This window comes from Cystoisospora suis (assembly GCF_002600585.1).
Source record: "Cystoisospora suis strain Wien I chromosome Unknown contig_1570, whole genome shotgun sequence".
Lineage (NCBI taxonomy): Eukaryota > Apicomplexa > Conoidasida > Eucoccidiorida > Sarcocystidae > Cystoisospora > Cystoisospora suis.
Window position 1 is genome coordinate 5,571 of NW_027154370.1, and position 16,792 is coordinate 22,362.

Below are 16,792 nucleotides of genomic sequence, written 5' to 3' on the forward strand. Positions count from 1 at the left end.
GCGCTCCACACGTGCAGCCAGCTTCGCGCGCCTAACCTGCGACACCGTTCCGGCAAGGTCACGTGTGCTCCAGACTTCCGCTGTGAAGCTGGTAAAAAGGCGCCCCTCTGTACCACCTGCATGCGTTTCACATACTGGCGGGAGGCACATGGACGAAAACGCAGGCTAGCGACAGTAGCGGCGGAGTGAAGTAAGCTTCGGCTCGTAGGGCCGCGCCCAGAGCAAGAGGCGCACAGTGGGGCAACGCAGGTTTCTGAGTTTCTGTTTGGGTAGCGGATCAACGCCTGGCCTTCTAAACGGTCAGGGAGACAAACTAGTTCCGCCTTCGGTGGGGGCGAGCATCACGGGAGGCACCATGTGTGGGTGGCGAACGCCTGTGAGCATTTTGATGGGGTATGCTTCCGTGTGACACGCTCTCCAAGTACGTGGCTGCGCGGTGGTTTCGTAAGGCTGTGGGGTGCATCACCGACAACGGGTGGCCAGTTCCGACAATGTTGCAGACGTTCAGTTCCGCCTTGGCTCCAAGGCCCCAGGGCTCCAGCTAGAAAGAAAGACTTCGATCTAGCACAAATAACAGCCGTAAAACTATACGGCCCAGATATACAAGGTACTCACGTGTTAGAGGGGTCGCCAAACAGAATGGGTTCACCGTAAGTGCGGTACCTGAAGACTCACACTGGAACTGAAGCGCGCTTGCTCCTCAGGCGCGGCCGGAGGCCTTGAAGAACGAGGGGATATGACCGCGTTCTTTGCTTGGACACATCACCGACCACCCGAGTATACAGTCATACAAAAACCTGTCACAAGCAAGCAGACGATCCAGGCCGCGACTGTCTTAAGATCTCACCCGATAGTACTACCCACTGTGCGTGGGGCGCCCTTATGCGTCACGGCAAGATTCGCCAGATGAAAAAAAGAGAAAAAACTCAATTAGCCTGCAACGCGATGGGCTACGCACGGCTTATTTCGACTTCTCAAACAGCTACCTGTGAGCAATTGCGTGAAGGCCGACTCCGACTGAGCTCCTGCTAGCACTGGAGCTCGTACTCTCGAAGACAGTCAACCCCCCGGTACCCGGCCTGGTCTGGCGCTTACTGTAGGGTATCCTGCAGTTAAGTAGCGGTCTCCATATCTTTTTTGCCAGTAAGGCAGAGCTAGTGAGACTGGCTGTCGCTGCAAAGTCGTGATCGTGGACATGCGGACCGTCATCTGCTTGGGCTACGCTTACACTGAGTCAGCAGCAGCACTGGCTTTGGTCCCGACGTTACTCCGTCAGATTTCATAGTTGTGTCTGCCTTGTACAGGCCGTAAAAAGATGCAACTATTGCAGCACTCCGGCAAGAAAGCCGGGTGCGGTCTCGAGACTGTGGCTGAGCCCCACTTTTATTGCTGCCGGCACATATCCCGGCATGAACGCTGACTGCCATACTCTAGGCATCCCTCACCCACGAATGGGCTTGCTAGACAGCGGGACTTCCTACATCTAGAGTGCTTGGTGCGGGAACACCTGGCGACCTCAGCCGGTTGTGAGACGCCCCCACCTTAAGCGGGCGGCTCCGGTAGTCACCTGGAAATCATCCAGCTGCTGCAGCCAGCCTTCCACCTATTTTGGTAGTCCTACCGCCCGCACACAAACAAAGCTGCTGGAGAACCGGTTACTGCTATTCATAATGCCGGGCCTTACTTCGGGGTCACCGCGTTTGTATGCCTCTCGCCGAAAGTGTCCCGTACTTTCGTCTCACCCCGCTGTCGCAGCCGCCTGTACGAAAGCAGCAGACGAGTTCAGCAGAATCTCTCCGCGTCGTGGGCCTTTTTCAAAGAGGCGGACGACTGCGACCCGTTCGCGGAACTGGAACAAGACCGTCCAAGATAAGAAAATGGTGCTGCGAGAAAGAGTGCGCGCGAGTTTACTCGGAACAACCTGAATAACCGTAAGCACGCCGTAGCAGCTGAGGCTCGGGCAAGCCTCTGAACCGGGAAAGGTCTCCAAGACGTCTCGGAGGCAGAGTCCACCAAAGGAAAGAACCGCAAGATGCCAACAGTACACCAGTGCACGCAGTCGCGGTCTTCCTCGGTCTTCCGCGACCAAGATGCCTGCCTCGACGCCAAAGACACCTCAAGAAGCCACTCGAGCCTTAAAGAGTAACGGCTTCTGTTTCGACGGCGAGGGGTCGACATGGTTTCCCAATCGAAGAAACTGAACTCACTGTACTTCCTGAACAATGCGTCTTTCCGAGTCGTCGCAGAAGACGACGTAGTCCGTGATGTTGAGTCTTCGTTCGAATGCTCCGTTCCCCAACTCCACTAACAACCTGCGCGCACCAGGGACCCCGACAGAAACTATTTATGTGATGACACAGTTGATACGGCCACACGTGTACGAGATCCTAGACCCTAGCAAAGATGTTGGAAACCGACGAGACGCCACAGAGAAGGCTTTTAGGAGCGAACGAAATATTTATTGCCACCGCGACGACTCGCCCGAGTAGAAGACTACAAGAATCGAGTAGTTCATTTACCAGTACCCCGGACACTCCGCCGGCCCACACCTACTCCGTCGGACACCGGTGCTGCATTTTCCTGCTACTGCTCCTAGGGGACTGAACTTCGGTGTTGCGCGCCACCGAGGAATGGAGCCATTGTTGTTAACAAGTAGTCTTTGTGCCAACGTGCATCCCGAGGGCGTGGATAACGCACAAGCTAGAAAAGAATCGTTTGTCTCAGAACACGCATAAAGAGGCATGCACTCCAATCACACAACGGCCTCGACAGCCTTATGTTCGCCCGACTCGTGCCGGCACCGCTGCGTGCAGTTCACTGCTGGCAGCCAACTTCGCCGCGGGTGCGGAAGCAGTGATTCCCGACGCGCCTATTTCAGGGTCAGTCCGGACGAAAGTCGCTTACCTGCAGAGGCGATGCTCTTTCGTGTCGCGATCTCCGGCGATGTAGAAGCGGTAATCCCGAAACAGACCGCCCTCAGCGTTGCGCTCGCGCATGTCAGCCGTCAGGAAAGAAGAGCCGCTCAATGCCCGGGCAACAGCTGCCTCTGACCTGCTCACAGCAGCTACCAATGCGGCTGCAACTGAATAAACGCCCCTAGTGGTACAAACACTTCCGCTGTTTCTAGTGGCACCGCTCTTCGGTGCCACCATGGCTGCTGAACCAAGTGGATACATGCACGGAAAGAGGCACACTTCACTTACGAAAATTGTCGGACAAGAGAATGCACATAGCAGATTGAACCCGGCAAGCGCCAAAAAGCACAAAGGAAAAACTACGTTACAGCCAAAGAAATGTACCAGTCTGCGAATTCTACTTCAGTGACCGCGACCTACAGCGACTGTGGCACAGCATCAAGAACCACAATTGTCCAGGGCCTGCGTCACGAACGGTAACGCCCCCCACTTCTCGGTGTGTGTCTGTCACGCACGCACAAACCCCCCCGTTGTCCTACTTTGCAGCTGAGTCAGTATCCCGACGGACCGCTGCCGAACCAACGTATGCCAAACAAGTGTTTCCGTGCTTACTTGGCCACAACTTTGTCCAGCTCCACCTTGGCAGGGGTTCCGTCGCTAGGCCACGCTTTACACTTTTCCACCTCACTCAGAACGTGACGTTCAATGAGCACGGCACCGCCGAGCAAGCCGCACAGCAGCTAACAGGGGCACACACAAAGAATTGGGGACTTTGCGCAGATGAAGAACCAAGCAATTGACTTCTGTGGTAGTCCTTGAAAGCAGAGCGCATATATAGGAAGTCGTCATGAACGGGGTGGACGCATAGGCAGGCGGAAACCAGGGCACATAGCGAGCAGTACTGTGAAAATGACACTCTGAAATGGGCTGCAAAAAGCAAGCCCCAGAGCGTACACAGAGGGAAGACACTCTCGTGGACTCCGACGACCGCAACCTTCTGTACTTTACACAAAACCACGTCTGTAAACACGCGTCTAGACACTTGCGTACACGCCAGCCCCCCTCGCGTATATTGTCGCTAGCAGGCTGCCTTGCCGCGAATACAACGGGTCTGAAAGTCACTCAAAAGCAGAAGTTGCCTGGGCCTTCAGCTGTGTGCCGTTCTCGCGGCACGTCAGCAGCACGACTTCAGAGTTGCGCGTCTTCCAATCTCCTCGCAGCCTCAGGAACAAAGCTCCATACCTTCGGGCTATACAGATTCACCCACTGCTCAACCTGAAAGCCACTGCAGCTCTCCTCAGAACGGTCCTTCCGCTTCCGTGAAGTTGGCAGATCCGGGACTACTACAAATGCAATCCACGCCCACTCAGCAGCTCCACGCGGCTCCCGCACTAAGCGAAGGCCGCCTGTGCCCGGCCCAGTGGTAGACACTTTTCCGTCGGCGCCCCATGTGACTCTCGGAGGTCTGATGCTCCTGCGGAAGAACAGGATGAAAATGAATCAGCTGGACAGTAGCAGTAGCGCTCAACTGAGAGACACAAGAAAGGCGCCAGCCTGAAGACGCAACTGGTCAGAGAGCTGGCTTTCTGGAAACTGAGTGAGCCCACCCGGGCATGTATACACATGGTTGAATACGTCTTCACGTCTTTAGTCTATGCACGCACTACACCCACGGACGCACACGTGCAATACGATTGTTGGCTGCCCAAGCGGACTCCCGCACGACCCCCTCCGCCTGCAAATGCCACCAGACCACTCGAAGGGAGAACACTTTCTCTCCTTCTACATTTTGATTCCACCCACTCTGGAACGACGAATTTGCTTAACATTCATAGTTTGTCGCCGCCGGACAACTGACGGAATCTCATCTTTACTAGCATGGTGTAAAAATTCCAGAAAGGAATATACACTGATTGCGCACCTCGGATGACGCTGTAGATCTAATACGATGCTGGAAGTAAGCTTTTTTTTTGGTCTGTGAACTGTTCGGAGACTTCTTTCTCTCAGACTGCGGACTTCCCTTCCCGGTGGTAGTCGGTCTCTGTTTTCTGGGGAGAGAACCTGAGGGTCTAACACGGGCTTGCAATGCACGGTCTGCATCGCTGGGCCGGTGCGGCCGTACATGTCACCTTGTCTTGAAGGCTTTCGCTAGGCAAGAGGTAAGTACGTGAAAAGTCCAAGAAAGCCTTTTCCGAGAAGCAATAGCGAAGACGTGCACGGGCTGCAAACAAGAGAGAAAGTTTACTTACTTCAGGGCAACATCCAGCTCATCTTCCATTTTCTTAGTCAGGTCCTCTGTCTTCCCAACGGCGATAAAGAGCATTTCACGGACATCGTCTCCGCGGTCAGCCGTTTCCGTGACGGCCTCCGGCGAACGTGCTTGTCTGGGGCTGTCTTCGCATGAGCTGCTCGGAGAATTTAGGCTATCATGAGAGAGCCGCCGCTTTCTCCCTCTGCTCTTCACCACTCCTCTGTTCCTTTGCTTTTGCCTAATGTTTTCCTTTTCTTCATCATCGCTGTCTACCAGAAACAAAGACTGCCTTGATGCCGGATCAAGATGAAATGTTTCTTTCCTGCCGATCATTGAACTGCGAGAGCCCCCACCACCTAATCTCGAGGTGTGCCTGGCCTCTTGGCACCCCTCGCTCCTTTCTCCTCGTCCGGGTTCTACAGCTGACGGTCTCATCGAGTTCCGTTCCTGGCCCGTGTGTTCCCATCTCTGCTGTCCCCCTTCCCTTTCACGCAGTCCTCCCTGAGATGTCGAGGAAAGTATGTTGGGCCGTGCCCCTGAAGTGTGAGGCTGCTTCGATCGAGTCGAGCCGCTTGCGCCGATTCCCGGTGTCCGTGAGACGTGAATCTCTCCGCAAACAACAATCAAATCATCAGCGTCCTTCGAAGTTGCAGGAGACAAACCACAATCAGTCCACTTGCGTGCTACCATCGCGGCACTCAGGCGTCTGAGGAAAGCTCTCAGATCTTGTCTGTCAACTAGAAAATATCGGCCTTCACCGGTCCCTGCTGTCACATTCAGTTTGTGGGATCCCGCCGCCCTCCTGCCCCACCCCGTCGAGCCTGCTGCACCCTGTTCGACTTCTTTCTCAGCGATCTCGCGCAAGAGGGCTTCGGACCGGCCAGGAGTTGGTTCTACATCCGGGTACATAGACAAGTAACAAATACTTCCTAGCGCCGGAGGACTAGGGGAATTTCTCATAGGCAGCCCCGCTCCGGCAGCCCGGGCCTGGTGGGCGACAGCAAGAAAAACCCGCCGGAAACCCCAGACGGGAGCCTTGCGCAGGATGCCGCAGAGTCGATGTTGCCAGGCTTCGCTACCGTCAAGTTCCATTTCCAGGCTCCCTAACTCATCTGCCAGCCAACAAAAAAACTCACTCTCCTGGCGATTGCCGTAGATCAGAGTTGACCGCCCCTGCGCCGCACTGACAGTATCAAACGCGCTGCCACCGGAGAAAGCATCCACTGCACGGGCAGCTGAAGCTAATAGGCGCAGCTGTCCGTGTACTAAACGCAGCAAACGATCCTCGACGTGAAAATTGTAGGTAACTGCCAGTTTGGTGAGTTCATACGCAAAGCCAAGGGGAGCAAGAAAACAGTTTTTTGCTCCATTCCACGGAAAATAGTCGCCGCAAAACTTCCGGAGGAAACTCTGCAGCTGATTTTTCTTATCGAACGGCTTTCGCACGCCGACAAACCAGCGTTTCGCCTTCTCGGAGGAAAGACAGTTGGTAGCTCTTAGCTGCTGGTGCTGAGGTGGCTTTGTCGGACCAACTACGCAACGCCAGTTACTGAAGCAGGATGAGCAACAGCCATAGCCCCACCCCTCCTTTGACAAACTGGCACTGGCCGCATTGGGACAGTCGCCACATGAGCACTCTACCTTGCCAGGTATTGCTGCAGACTCCTCCGAAGTTTTCTGGCTTTCTCCAACTGCCGTCGAAGCAGCTGCCGCAGTCGTTGACCGGAAAGCGGCCGGTACGAAAGCGCTAGGGGGGACCAGAAAAACCCAGGAGTGCTTGCGCACATTCTCTTCTTGGCACCACTTTCTCAGATCGGGATCGGGTTCTTCTCGGCTAGGCGCAAGAAGAAGAAGCGTCTTACTTGAACCATGGCGACAGTACCCTGGGAATCCTGTCTCCTGCCGCTCTCCAGCTGCAGGGGCTTCTCTATCTGACGGTGTGACTCCGGAGCTAAGAGGTGGGTCTGTATCTTCAGCAGGCTGGCTTCCACTGCCGTTGACAGCTCGTTCATATGCGCGCGAACTCCCTTGTCCGCTTGAGCTACTCGAACGGATCTGCGGTTCTCGTGCCGGAGAGTGACCTAACCGGTCAGGTGGTAATGTTGGCTGTTCAGAAGATCTGCCAGGCAGCGTCTCCTTTTTCACGTCTTTCTTTTCTACCACTCGCGACGCAGGCGCCTTGAATGCCGGACTTGGTTGTTCTTCCACTGGTTCTCTCTTCACGCGGACAGTACTCCCCGGTTTGTCTCCCGACGGGACATTCTGTGGAGGGGTCCCCGACGAACTACAGTCGCTTCTCGCGACGTCTGCGGGAGACACGCTGGAGTCGGATCTGGAGTCCGCTGAAGACGGCAGTGACAGCCCGTTACTTTCCTCTCTGGTAAAACCCCTCAAGAAAGTGTTAGAAGAGTCCGGCGAAAATGAAGGACGCGGCTCGCACTGTGATGCGACTGTGTCGCTGCTGTCCTCGCCGAGAGTCGACGGGCAGACAAGTTCAGCATGTACCTGACTCGCCTCCGTGCTCTTCGGCCGCGGCGAGTCCGACGTGATACCAGCTAAGCGACCGGCTTGGTCTTTCTGAGTTTTACCACCCGCTGTCGGACAGGGGGAGAGGGGCAGATTAGATGAAAGACCGTGCACAGGATTGCCTGTGGGTAAGCCTGCGTCAGACTGCCCTCCTTCAGTAGCCACAGCTGCCGGAGTGCAAAAAAACCCAAGGCCTTCCTGGCCTGTCGCCGCTTTTGCAGACTGTCCTACTGAAGTTCTCGTGGACGCTTCACAACTCTTCGGTGCGTCCGACCTTCTGAGAGTATCACCGTCACTACCGGCTCTCGTGAAGGCACAAAGGGCTACACGACTGTGCTCGCGTGCTTCACTCCTCGGTATAACTTCTTTGGCCGCCTGCATCTGGCCCTCGCCTGCTTCGAGCAAACATGAGCCTTCCACCAAGACGCCGCTCGGTGACGAAGCTGAGGACGTAGCAGAAGTAGGCTCCACCTTTCTGGCGACATCCACAGCAAGGCCCAGACCGCACCCTTTTCGCTCCACCGGGGCACTCTCCGGGGACGAGCTGGCACAGGGGGCACTAGCATCTTCCTCGGTTGCTTCCGTGCCTGTAATTGCTTTGTCTTCTGGCACCCCTGCAGAACATCGTGCCTCCGGTTTCTCTCCCATGCCGGTAGCAGACCCAGTAGGTACAAGTTGCTGTGTTGTTCTCCCACAGTCGTCTTCGGAGACCTGCTCCTGGTCCTCGCTTCTGACTCTCACAGAGTCACCTATGCCGTTCAAACCCTCCCGACCGACGCCTCGATCACGACTGGGTATCTCGTCTGTTGTACACATCGTCTCCTCGTCTGCCTCTCCGCTTTTGTTTTTGTCTTCCCCCTGTCCATCGAGTGCATTCTGGTCACCCGTATGTCCTGTGGCCCCGCACGCCGAGGCCTCTCCCTCCGACAATCCGTTGCCTTTGTCCTGTGAAGCCCTCCCAGCGACTGAAAAGAGAAGACCCCCTTCGTCCGTCGACCACAGCTCGAAAGGCTGTGCCCACCCCACTGAGTTTCTCCTGGACCTCTTCTTCGTGTCTCCGACCCTTTGTGGCCGCTGCTGTCCTTCTCCCTTTGTCCGCTTTGCCAGTCCGGACTGTGAAGCCTGTCTCGTCTGTTTGGATCCCAGGGTAAAAACAAGAAGACGGAGGGGACGGATAGCAGAAGGGTCTCCGCACTCCCATTCAAGGAAATTCTGAAAGAAAGCATCTTCCCGGGAACCTTCAGCGGCAAGCGCAGCTGCCACCACTGCTGCCTCTGCTCTGCCCCTCCGCGTTGAGCAGCGCGCCGACAGCCCTTCTCCACCCTCTTTCCCTTCAACTCCTCGGTAGTTCCCAGGCTCCTTTCTCTCTAGTTCGCGACCTTCCCCGGCAACGGTTACCTCAGTGTCAGCTTCATCACCCCCGCGGACGGGTTTTGTTTTGTCGGGGCGTGCGGAACAACTCTGTGCCGCGTGCGAGCCGACACCGAGCGCTGTTGGCGTGGAAACTGACCCAGAGAAGTAAAGCCTGGCAAAAGCAGCGGCAGCCTGAAAGTGCCCTCCTCGCCGTGCCCGCGTAACCTGGCGTCTCGCACTGGTAAGGGAAGAAGCTCCAAGAGAGGAGCGGAGACGCGGTCGGAAGGAACCAGGCTTCACAAGGCATTCGATGAGCAGAGTAATTCGCCAAGTGATTCCCCCTTCAGTTTCGACTTTCCCTCCCTTGTTCTTAATTGGCTCTTTGCATGCGTATACAGACGAGAAATGCTCGAAAGCATATGCCCAGCTCGGGGTGACCATCACCCTGCCCTCCCACTCCGGATCAGGAGAAAGAAGTGACTTTTCTCCACACACCCGGCAGCGCCGTTCTACAGTCTTTTTCTCGCGTTGAGATTGAGGCGTATCTTGTTCTTCCCCTTCTCCATTCCCTGAGGACTCGTTTTTGTTTCTGTTCCCTTGCAGGCGACACACATGACATATGCGGTGGGTCGGCCACCCCTGAATCAACGTCTTCGTACCTTTCCCACAGACAGGATCCACTCCTGGTCTAGCGGTGAGCTGCCCCTTCGCAAAAACATCGTTTACGAATGCACAAAGAGCACCGTTGTCACTTTGCTCGTCCTCGTCCGAATCTTGCACACCTTCCCCTTCCTCACCTGCACGGCGGCCGCTGACGCATTGGACAGGAGAACAACGGGAAAAAGTCCGGCCTCCTACACACTCTGAGTTGAGCGGGTAGTAGCAGAGGCACCAATCGCTCAGGTCTGGCAGACCACAGCATGCGCATAGGGGAGGGGGGGAAGCCGAGCTCTTCTTGCTGACATTGATCGGGGGAGAACAGCATACGGAAGAAACAGGAAGAGGTGACGGAGGGGATGAGGGACCGGCGGTAACTGGACTCTGGAAGGGGCTGCTCGGAGTATTAGAAAAGAGAGAACAAGAGGGAGAGGAAGCAGTGGCAGAATCGTGGGGAGGTGAAAGAACGCAGGTGGGGGAAGGTTGTGGCGTTGAAAAGCAAGAGACCTCTGCCGAAGATTGACACTGGCTCAGAGGCGGGGACGAACACGGAGATGCCTGAGAGAGAGAGGAACCGGAGCTAGACAAGCCTTCGTCCCTGGCATTTCTGATACAACGGCATAGAGGCTGTGCACACAAAGGCGTAAACGCCATGCAATCAAAGGGCAAAAGATAGGGCAAGTCGTAGAGACTGCGCTTCTCAATTTTGCCAGCTCGTGCGTTGTCTGGATGGCCGTGGCCTGGCACTGTTGTCTTCTGCTCTGTGCTATCATTCTCGGGAGTGTCTATACGTTCGGAAGAATCCACACCTGCTTTTGTCTTCGCTAGTGAACTTCCTCGACTGACGTCCGGGGCGAACTGCGAGGGAGATTCGTTTGTAACAGAGCATTCTTCTTCTCGGGCATTCGCAATGACGGTAGTTGTGGGAAGCGCCCGGGAATAACTGTCTTTGTCCTTAGAGATACTTTCTTGCCGGCTAGGGCACCGAGATGGAGACGACTTTTCTGTAAGAAACAAACACTCTTCCTGCTCTACGTCAAACGAAGTGTGTCGGAGAGGCACAGACTGGAGAAGCTGGCGCATAACAGGAATGCAGCGACAGCTAGAAGGACGGACACGCGGCCTTGGGACCGATATGTGTCGCGTTGACATTGTTTGGAGGAGGACAGCGGGCTTCCAGAGGCGGAAAGGCGGGAGTTTTGTAGCATCAGAAGACGTTGACGGACGAAAAGAAACAACCGCAACCCGGCATGACAAAGACACAGGGGCCACGTGACAGCTTACGCAACAAGACAAACGGATCTGGGCCAGGTAACCACAGACGAAAAGCACAACAGGGCAACTTCCCAGTGTGGAAGATACTGAACAGCTGGAAGGAGGGGAAAGCCCCCCGGGAAAGAGAGGCAAATGGTACAGAGACACCAACGGCGCAGAGCGCAGTTCCGCCGAGTTGGCAGGTCACCACGGAGCAGGAGTCAGAAAGTGACGCCTGAGGGACTGACAACAAAAGAGTACGATACGAAGGACGGACCTGCGCCGGACGGTGACAATCCGTGCACGAGGAAACTGCTGCCAGGTGGGCTTGCAGATGTGTGTCCAGCTGTACACCTCCACAACGTCCGCTCCACCATTGATGTCCAAAGAAACCTGCTACATCTTCTCTTCCACTCAGCACACGAAGGCGTAGGTGCACGCCAGGCGGTTTAGTACGGCAGCAACTACGTAGACCGAGTACGAGGGAGAGTGACGTGGAGTCGCAGCCCCCGAATAAGGTGGAGATGCGACACTAACTACACAAGCAGAGGCAACAAGCAGTCAAAGCGTAGAGTGAACAGGGTGTGAAAGCGAGTCAGCGAGAGACACGACGTCAGCTGAGGGCCTCCGCGAGTTGGCTTGTTCGTCACTTTCTCGGACGTACTCGTGACAACGCGCTACCGCCAAGAGACGTGAGCTCCTGAAACTCGAGGTAATAAGTTGGCCCAGGACAGTAGTCCAGTCAACGAAATAAAACATCACTTTCTAAAAAAGCCGTGACGGAGACACCTGCACGACGCGGGAAAGGGGGGCCACAACAGGGTGGAGGGTTGCGACCTGGCAGAAAGGAGAGACAGGACGTCTGTGCCAACACGAAACCATGACCTGTCCGATAAGTAGCACTGAAACCCTAAGCATGCAGAGCGCGATGTTGCGTTGCAAATGCTCAGTTGTGGAAAAGTTTGGCTGTGTGCGAAAAACACACATGGCTGAAGTGACCTTCCCGCATGCGGTGGCACGCAGGCCCAGTCCCTCTCATGCCTTGCCAAAGCTTCATGGGAAGGAAAACAGTCAAGAGTCCACTTCTTCGCATGCGAGTGGCAATCCTGGTCACAGGGCCATACCTGGAAGTGCTTCACGAACTACGATCGAAGACCGCCCTGAAAGAGTAGCGACTTTAGTGGTGGATTGATAGATCCACTGCAGAGAGGGAGGCACTTTACGGTGTCATTTCGAAAAAGGGACTGTTCTCAGGCTGACTCCGCTGGTGTTTCCAGGAGTCGGCAGGAGCAGGCATGTCTGCCGGGAGGCGCCAGCCCGCAGGCGCGGAAGACGTTTCTCAGGCAGCCGATACTGTCATCGTTTAGCCTTACCTGAGGACGCGGTCCAGCTGTCTAGTCGGTGTGGAACAGAACTCGAGCGGCGCCCGGAACTTGGAATGCAATCCCGGCCAAAGACAGGATACTGACACCAGTGTTGAGATACCTGCAGCACCCGAGCCACGCTTCTCACGTCGCACATCTGCTCTTCTAGCGCCCGGGACCGCAGCTAACGTCGCTATTCTCCATTTCAACTTGGCGAAGGCTCAACAATGTCCCGCACTGCAAGTAAGCAGCTCATGTCCACTCCGGTGTCGACGTGCACTCGTCTGGCGTCTGCATGTGCTCCCGCGGTACGGCGCTTATCACGCGCCACCGTACGTTCCATTGGCGCGGCCGCGCCCGTCTTGCTCTTGTCCTGCTGACGCTCCGTTCCCATAACTGCTCCACTTGCAACTCTTGTCAGCGAACTCGCGCCCTTGGAGTACAGCTCGCCTGCTACGTCTTCAAGAACAAATCATCCACATGTCTGCCCTAAATAGAATTCACTCCGGCTCTTCCATAGAAACATCGCGAGTGTCGTCTCGTGAACTCACGCCTGAACGGGATAGGACGGGGACTTGTGTCGACTCCTGTACAGCTGATGCTTGGTGGGACGAGTGCGTCAGCACCGCATAACTCAGAATCTGTGCCCGTGCGTTCTGTATCGCGCCTTTGGACCCCGGCTTCAAGACGGTACGACAAGGAAGGAGCTTCGCTCTGTCACCACAACAAGGGTTTCAAAGGCCGTGTCCGAATCACGCGGAAAAGGTGGAAGTGCGAAGGGCACTGCCCGCAAGCACTAGACTGTTCTCTGTAACACAACCACTCTATGAGACTTCTCTTGTCGACCCACCGTCACCCTCTCTAGCAGACGCCACAAAAACACTTCCACACCACAACAGTCACATTGTGCTGCCCGGTCCCGGGACTCAAGGATGCTGATTACTCACACCCCGAAACAGTACACGTTTTCAGCACGCTTGACACAAAATCGTCCAAAACACCCAACACTCCGGTTCGGTTTCTGCAGAACACGAGCGCGGATCGGATGCCAATGGGTCCAACGAACAGTGGCCCTCTGCCAGAAAGCTACCCCTTGTTGGCCCGTCAGCCATCACAGTACAATACTCTTCTTCCTCTTCCGAAGGTGAACTTAGTAGGGCCCACCCGACAAACTTGAGCTGTTTGGGCCCCGTGTGGGTAGCTCGGCCGGCTCGGTTCCTTTGGCTGTGCAATAGATACAAACCGCCGGCCTCTGTCCCTCTGACGACACGTCTGTCCTCCATTTGTTTACTTGGTCAACCGCTGCGCATATCGATCCGCAATGTCTTCGATTGAATCCATTCCAGTCCCGTCATTCTTCCCTTTCAGCGTCTTATGTGTAAACACAACCTTTCCGTCTGCCACGTCTCCGACAGCCTGACCCTGTCCATAGAGTCTGTACTTGTACGTGACAAGCCCGTCTAAGCCTACAGGACCCCTAGCGTGTACGCGCTCTGTGGACACGCCTACCTCAGCTCCAAAGCCATAGCGGAATCCATCCGCAAAACGCGTTGAGCAGTTGCAGTACACACCAGCCGAATCCACGCCTTTCATGAATACATCAGCTGTCTCGGGGTTCTTGGTAATGATGCAGTCTGTGTGATGTGAGCCGTGTGCGTTGATATGAGCTATAGCTTCGTCAACGTTCCGAACTGTTTTCACAGCAAGTACCGGCGCTAACCATTCTAAGAAGAAATCCTCCTCTTTTGCTGGTTCAACGAACCTTGCGAAGTCCGGAGGAACGCAAGCGGCAGCTGCACTGTCTACCTTGAATTTGACACCGAGAGGACCGAGCGCCGCCACAAGATCTGGAAAGAACTGTGTCAGACATGCTTCGTGGACTAAGAGTGACTCGGCCGCGTTACACGCCGCCATGTACTGTAACTTCGAGTCTTTCACAATATGAATTGCCTGAGGTACATCTGCGTCAGCATCCACATAGACGCTGCACAACCCGTCAGCATGACCTAGGACGGGAATCCGTGTGTTCCGTTTCACGTGCTGTACAAGTGACTTAGAACCCCTGGGAATTACTAGGTCCACCAATGTGTCCAAACTCAGTAGCTCGGCGACTTCCTCCCTGCCCTCAAGTAGCTGGATTGCGCTCTCTGGCATACCCGCGTGGTTCAGACCCCACTTCAGTGCTTCGTAAATTGCTCGGTTTGACGCACTGGCTTCCTTCCCTCCTTTCAAAATCAAGGCATTTCCAGACTTCATGGCCAAGCCCGCAATTTGGACAGCTGCTTCCGGGCGTGCCTCGTAGATGACTGCTATTACTCCAATAGGGCAGGAAACCCTAAACAGCTCTAAACCGTCAGCTAGCTCTCTAGCTAGATCGCAGAAACCCAAGGGGTCGCTCTGGTAAACAAGGGCGTCCAGGCCTGCCAACAAACTTTCGAACTTGGAACCTGTGCATTCCAGCCGACTGAACAAAGAGCTAGAAAGCTCCCCGGTAGCGACCGCAGCAGAAGCAGCCTGAAAGAAACATCAGTATCGAAAGCAACGGAAAGTACTTGCTGCGCTGACAAAAGAATCAACTCCACACTAAGCAACGGGGCGAACCAAGTCACTGGGATGTGTTGGCAGCCGCGTGCGCAACCAAGCAAACACCTGTGTCCAGTTACAGGGGCCGGAGCACGCCCGTGAACTCACGTACGCCACGTAGACTTTACAAGATGGAAACCGGTTCGTGGAAATGCCATCCCGCTGAGACGATGCAGCTCCGGTAGGCGGACACCCACTTGAAGACACTACCCTATGTACATATGGTACACAAAAATTAGTACAAAAGGGTGCGGAGGTGGAGAAAAGAGAGTCCTGTGGACATAGCTTGGAATCTGATCGACATGGGCTAGTCGGACTCGCGTAAGAGCACGTAGGTAGCGGGACAGACTGCCCTGTCAGAGCCCCCACGGCTCGTAAGTAAGGTCCGGTGCACAGTCATTTCTCGAGTAGCTTAGGAAAGTCGAAAAGACTTCGGCCCCCTACGTTGTTGCGGAAGCTTCAAACAGGAATATAAAACGACGCACGGCCACCTGTTGTGTGGTTTGTCCGCGCGTCCTTCCTCTCCCATTTGAGAGTCCACGTTTTTGTTCCCCTCATTGACTGCCTATCCACCGGACAGCCCATATAGCTGCTTCTCCAGGTGAGAAGTGTTCCAGGCACCAGCTCCATCGGCTGCAAGAGAACTGATACACACACAACCTCGCTGGGTGCACGCATTCTCCGGCCACCTCTACGCTTTAGGTTGCTCCCAGCAGAGCCGATCTTACCTTGATATCCGCGGCATTTGCAGCCTCAATATCACCTCGAAACTTGAGAAGACCGTCCCTATACCCAGTCAAGACAGCATTCCGCTCCTGGAGTGTCGTTGTCTGTAGCTTTTGAGCCGCTTGCCGAGCTTTCTTCGCTGCCTGAAGGACGGAACTTATCTCCGGCATCGTCCCATTAGACGGAGCAGCGTGCTCGGTCTTCATTTTTCCAGCAGTGCTGAACGCTGGGTCGAGCGGGTACTCACGCAGACGTGTCAGAGAACTCTCCACTATTTCCCCGGCTGCGGCTCGTCAGGTGCGGACCGCTTCTGTTCACGGAGAAATATGCAGATAGGGCACTGGACATCCTGTACGTGCGTCACAGGCCAAGCCCCGAGTTACTCGAGCCGTATAGAGAACGCACCTGACGAGAGATCTGAGGGGACCCCGCGGGGACGAGTGCACGACCGTTTGCCTTCGAAGGGTGCCCGGGGAGGTCTCTACATATGAGTCGGGGCAAGTGATTGCACTGGGAGCAGTCTACCTGCATGCTCAATGCCGCAAAATCTCACACCGTACCGCCTCTACCAGGGAATCTAGGCGGTGGTAACAACTCCAGGCGTTGAGACGTGCCCATTCCATCGGTACAACACACAAGCGGTGAAGTCCCACGCAGAGAGAGGACAGGGCCCCGAAGCGGCAACCGAGTTTCCTCAGGTCAGAGAAGGGGATCTCTACACGCTAGAGAAAACCGCCTCTGTTACACACGTCAAGGCTGCGGAGAGTGCAGTAAGCTGCCGGGTTGTCGCCAAGGCCTGTGACACAATAACTGAATACAACGGACAAGGCTAGTCACCCAGTGGTCGAAGACAGGGTGAACTCGGCGCAAGAAGAGTACCAGAGGAGCAGGAGCGCTGCGGTGAAACTGAGACACGAGCGCATTCAGTTTGTTGGACCGGGGTTACAGGTGAAGACATGTAGAAGGCAAACTGTAGGCTGCCTGGCAGACGGCGGTATCCGAACCCAACTACTTCTAGCAAAGCTGTACAAACATCTGAGGACACTGAGTCACTGGGAGCTTCTCGTTTGGGCACGGCAGTTGAGCTTGCTGTTCGGACGGGTCTGCGGTCAAAAAGTTAGCTTGCTCACTGCGATGGACAGCGCATTGTCCACATCGAAAAG

The 16,792-nt window shown here is 55.3% G+C and overlaps 2 protein-coding genes across 2 annotated transcripts; both read right to left on the reverse strand.

The window, feature by feature from the left end:
• Positions 1 to 268: 268 nt before the first annotated feature.
• Positions 269 to 12,545, reverse strand: CSUI_003496 (uncharacterized protein). Its single transcript, XM_068063694.1, has 6 exons — positions 5,165 to 12,545; positions 4,158 to 4,389; positions 3,528 to 3,655; positions 2,905 to 3,051; positions 1,685 to 1,759; positions 269 to 797 (listed from the first exon to the last, which is right to left on the reverse strand). The coding sequence occupies exons 1-6, from the start codon at positions 10,852 to 10,854 to the stop codon at positions 701 to 703; spliced, it is 6,369 nt and encodes a 2,122-aa protein (XP_067924327.1). The 5' UTR covers positions 10,855 to 12,545; the 3' UTR covers positions 269 to 700.
• A 513-nt stretch (positions 12,546 to 13,058) lies between these two features.
• On the reverse strand, positions 13,059 to 16,656 carry CSUI_003497 (glutamate-5-semialdehyde dehydrogenase). The gene is made up of 2 exons (XM_068063695.1): positions 15,632 to 16,656; positions 13,059 to 14,834 (listed from the first exon to the last, which is right to left on the reverse strand). Exons 1-2 carry the CDS (start codon positions 15,833 to 15,835, stop codon positions 13,608 to 13,610), a joined length of 1,431 nt encoding a protein of 476 aa, XP_067924328.1. The 5' UTR covers positions 15,836 to 16,656; the 3' UTR covers positions 13,059 to 13,607.
• Between the last annotated feature and the right edge of the window lie 136 nt (positions 16,657 to 16,792).

Coding starts and splice junctions, on each gene's coding strand:
- CSUI_003497 (XM_068063695.1), bottom strand. CDS start 15,835: ATGAAGACCGAGCACGCTGCTCCGTCTAATGGGACGATGCCGGAGATA. Junction 14,835..15,631: donor CAAATGCCGCGGATATCAAG/GTAAGATCGGCT, acceptor TGTTTCTTTCAG/GCTGCTTCTGCTGCGGTCGC.
- CSUI_003496 (XM_068063694.1), bottom strand. CDS start 10,854: ATGTCAACGCGACACATATCGGTCCCAAGGCCGCGTGTCCGTCCTTCT. Junction 4,390..5,164: donor GAGCTGGATGTTGCCCTGAA/GTAAGTAAACTT, acceptor GTTCTTCCGCAG/GAGCATCAGACCTCCGAGAG. Junction 3,656..4,157: donor TGAATCTGTATAGCCCGAAG/GTATGGAGCTTT, acceptor TGCCCCTGTTAG/CTGCTGTGCGGCTTGCTCGG.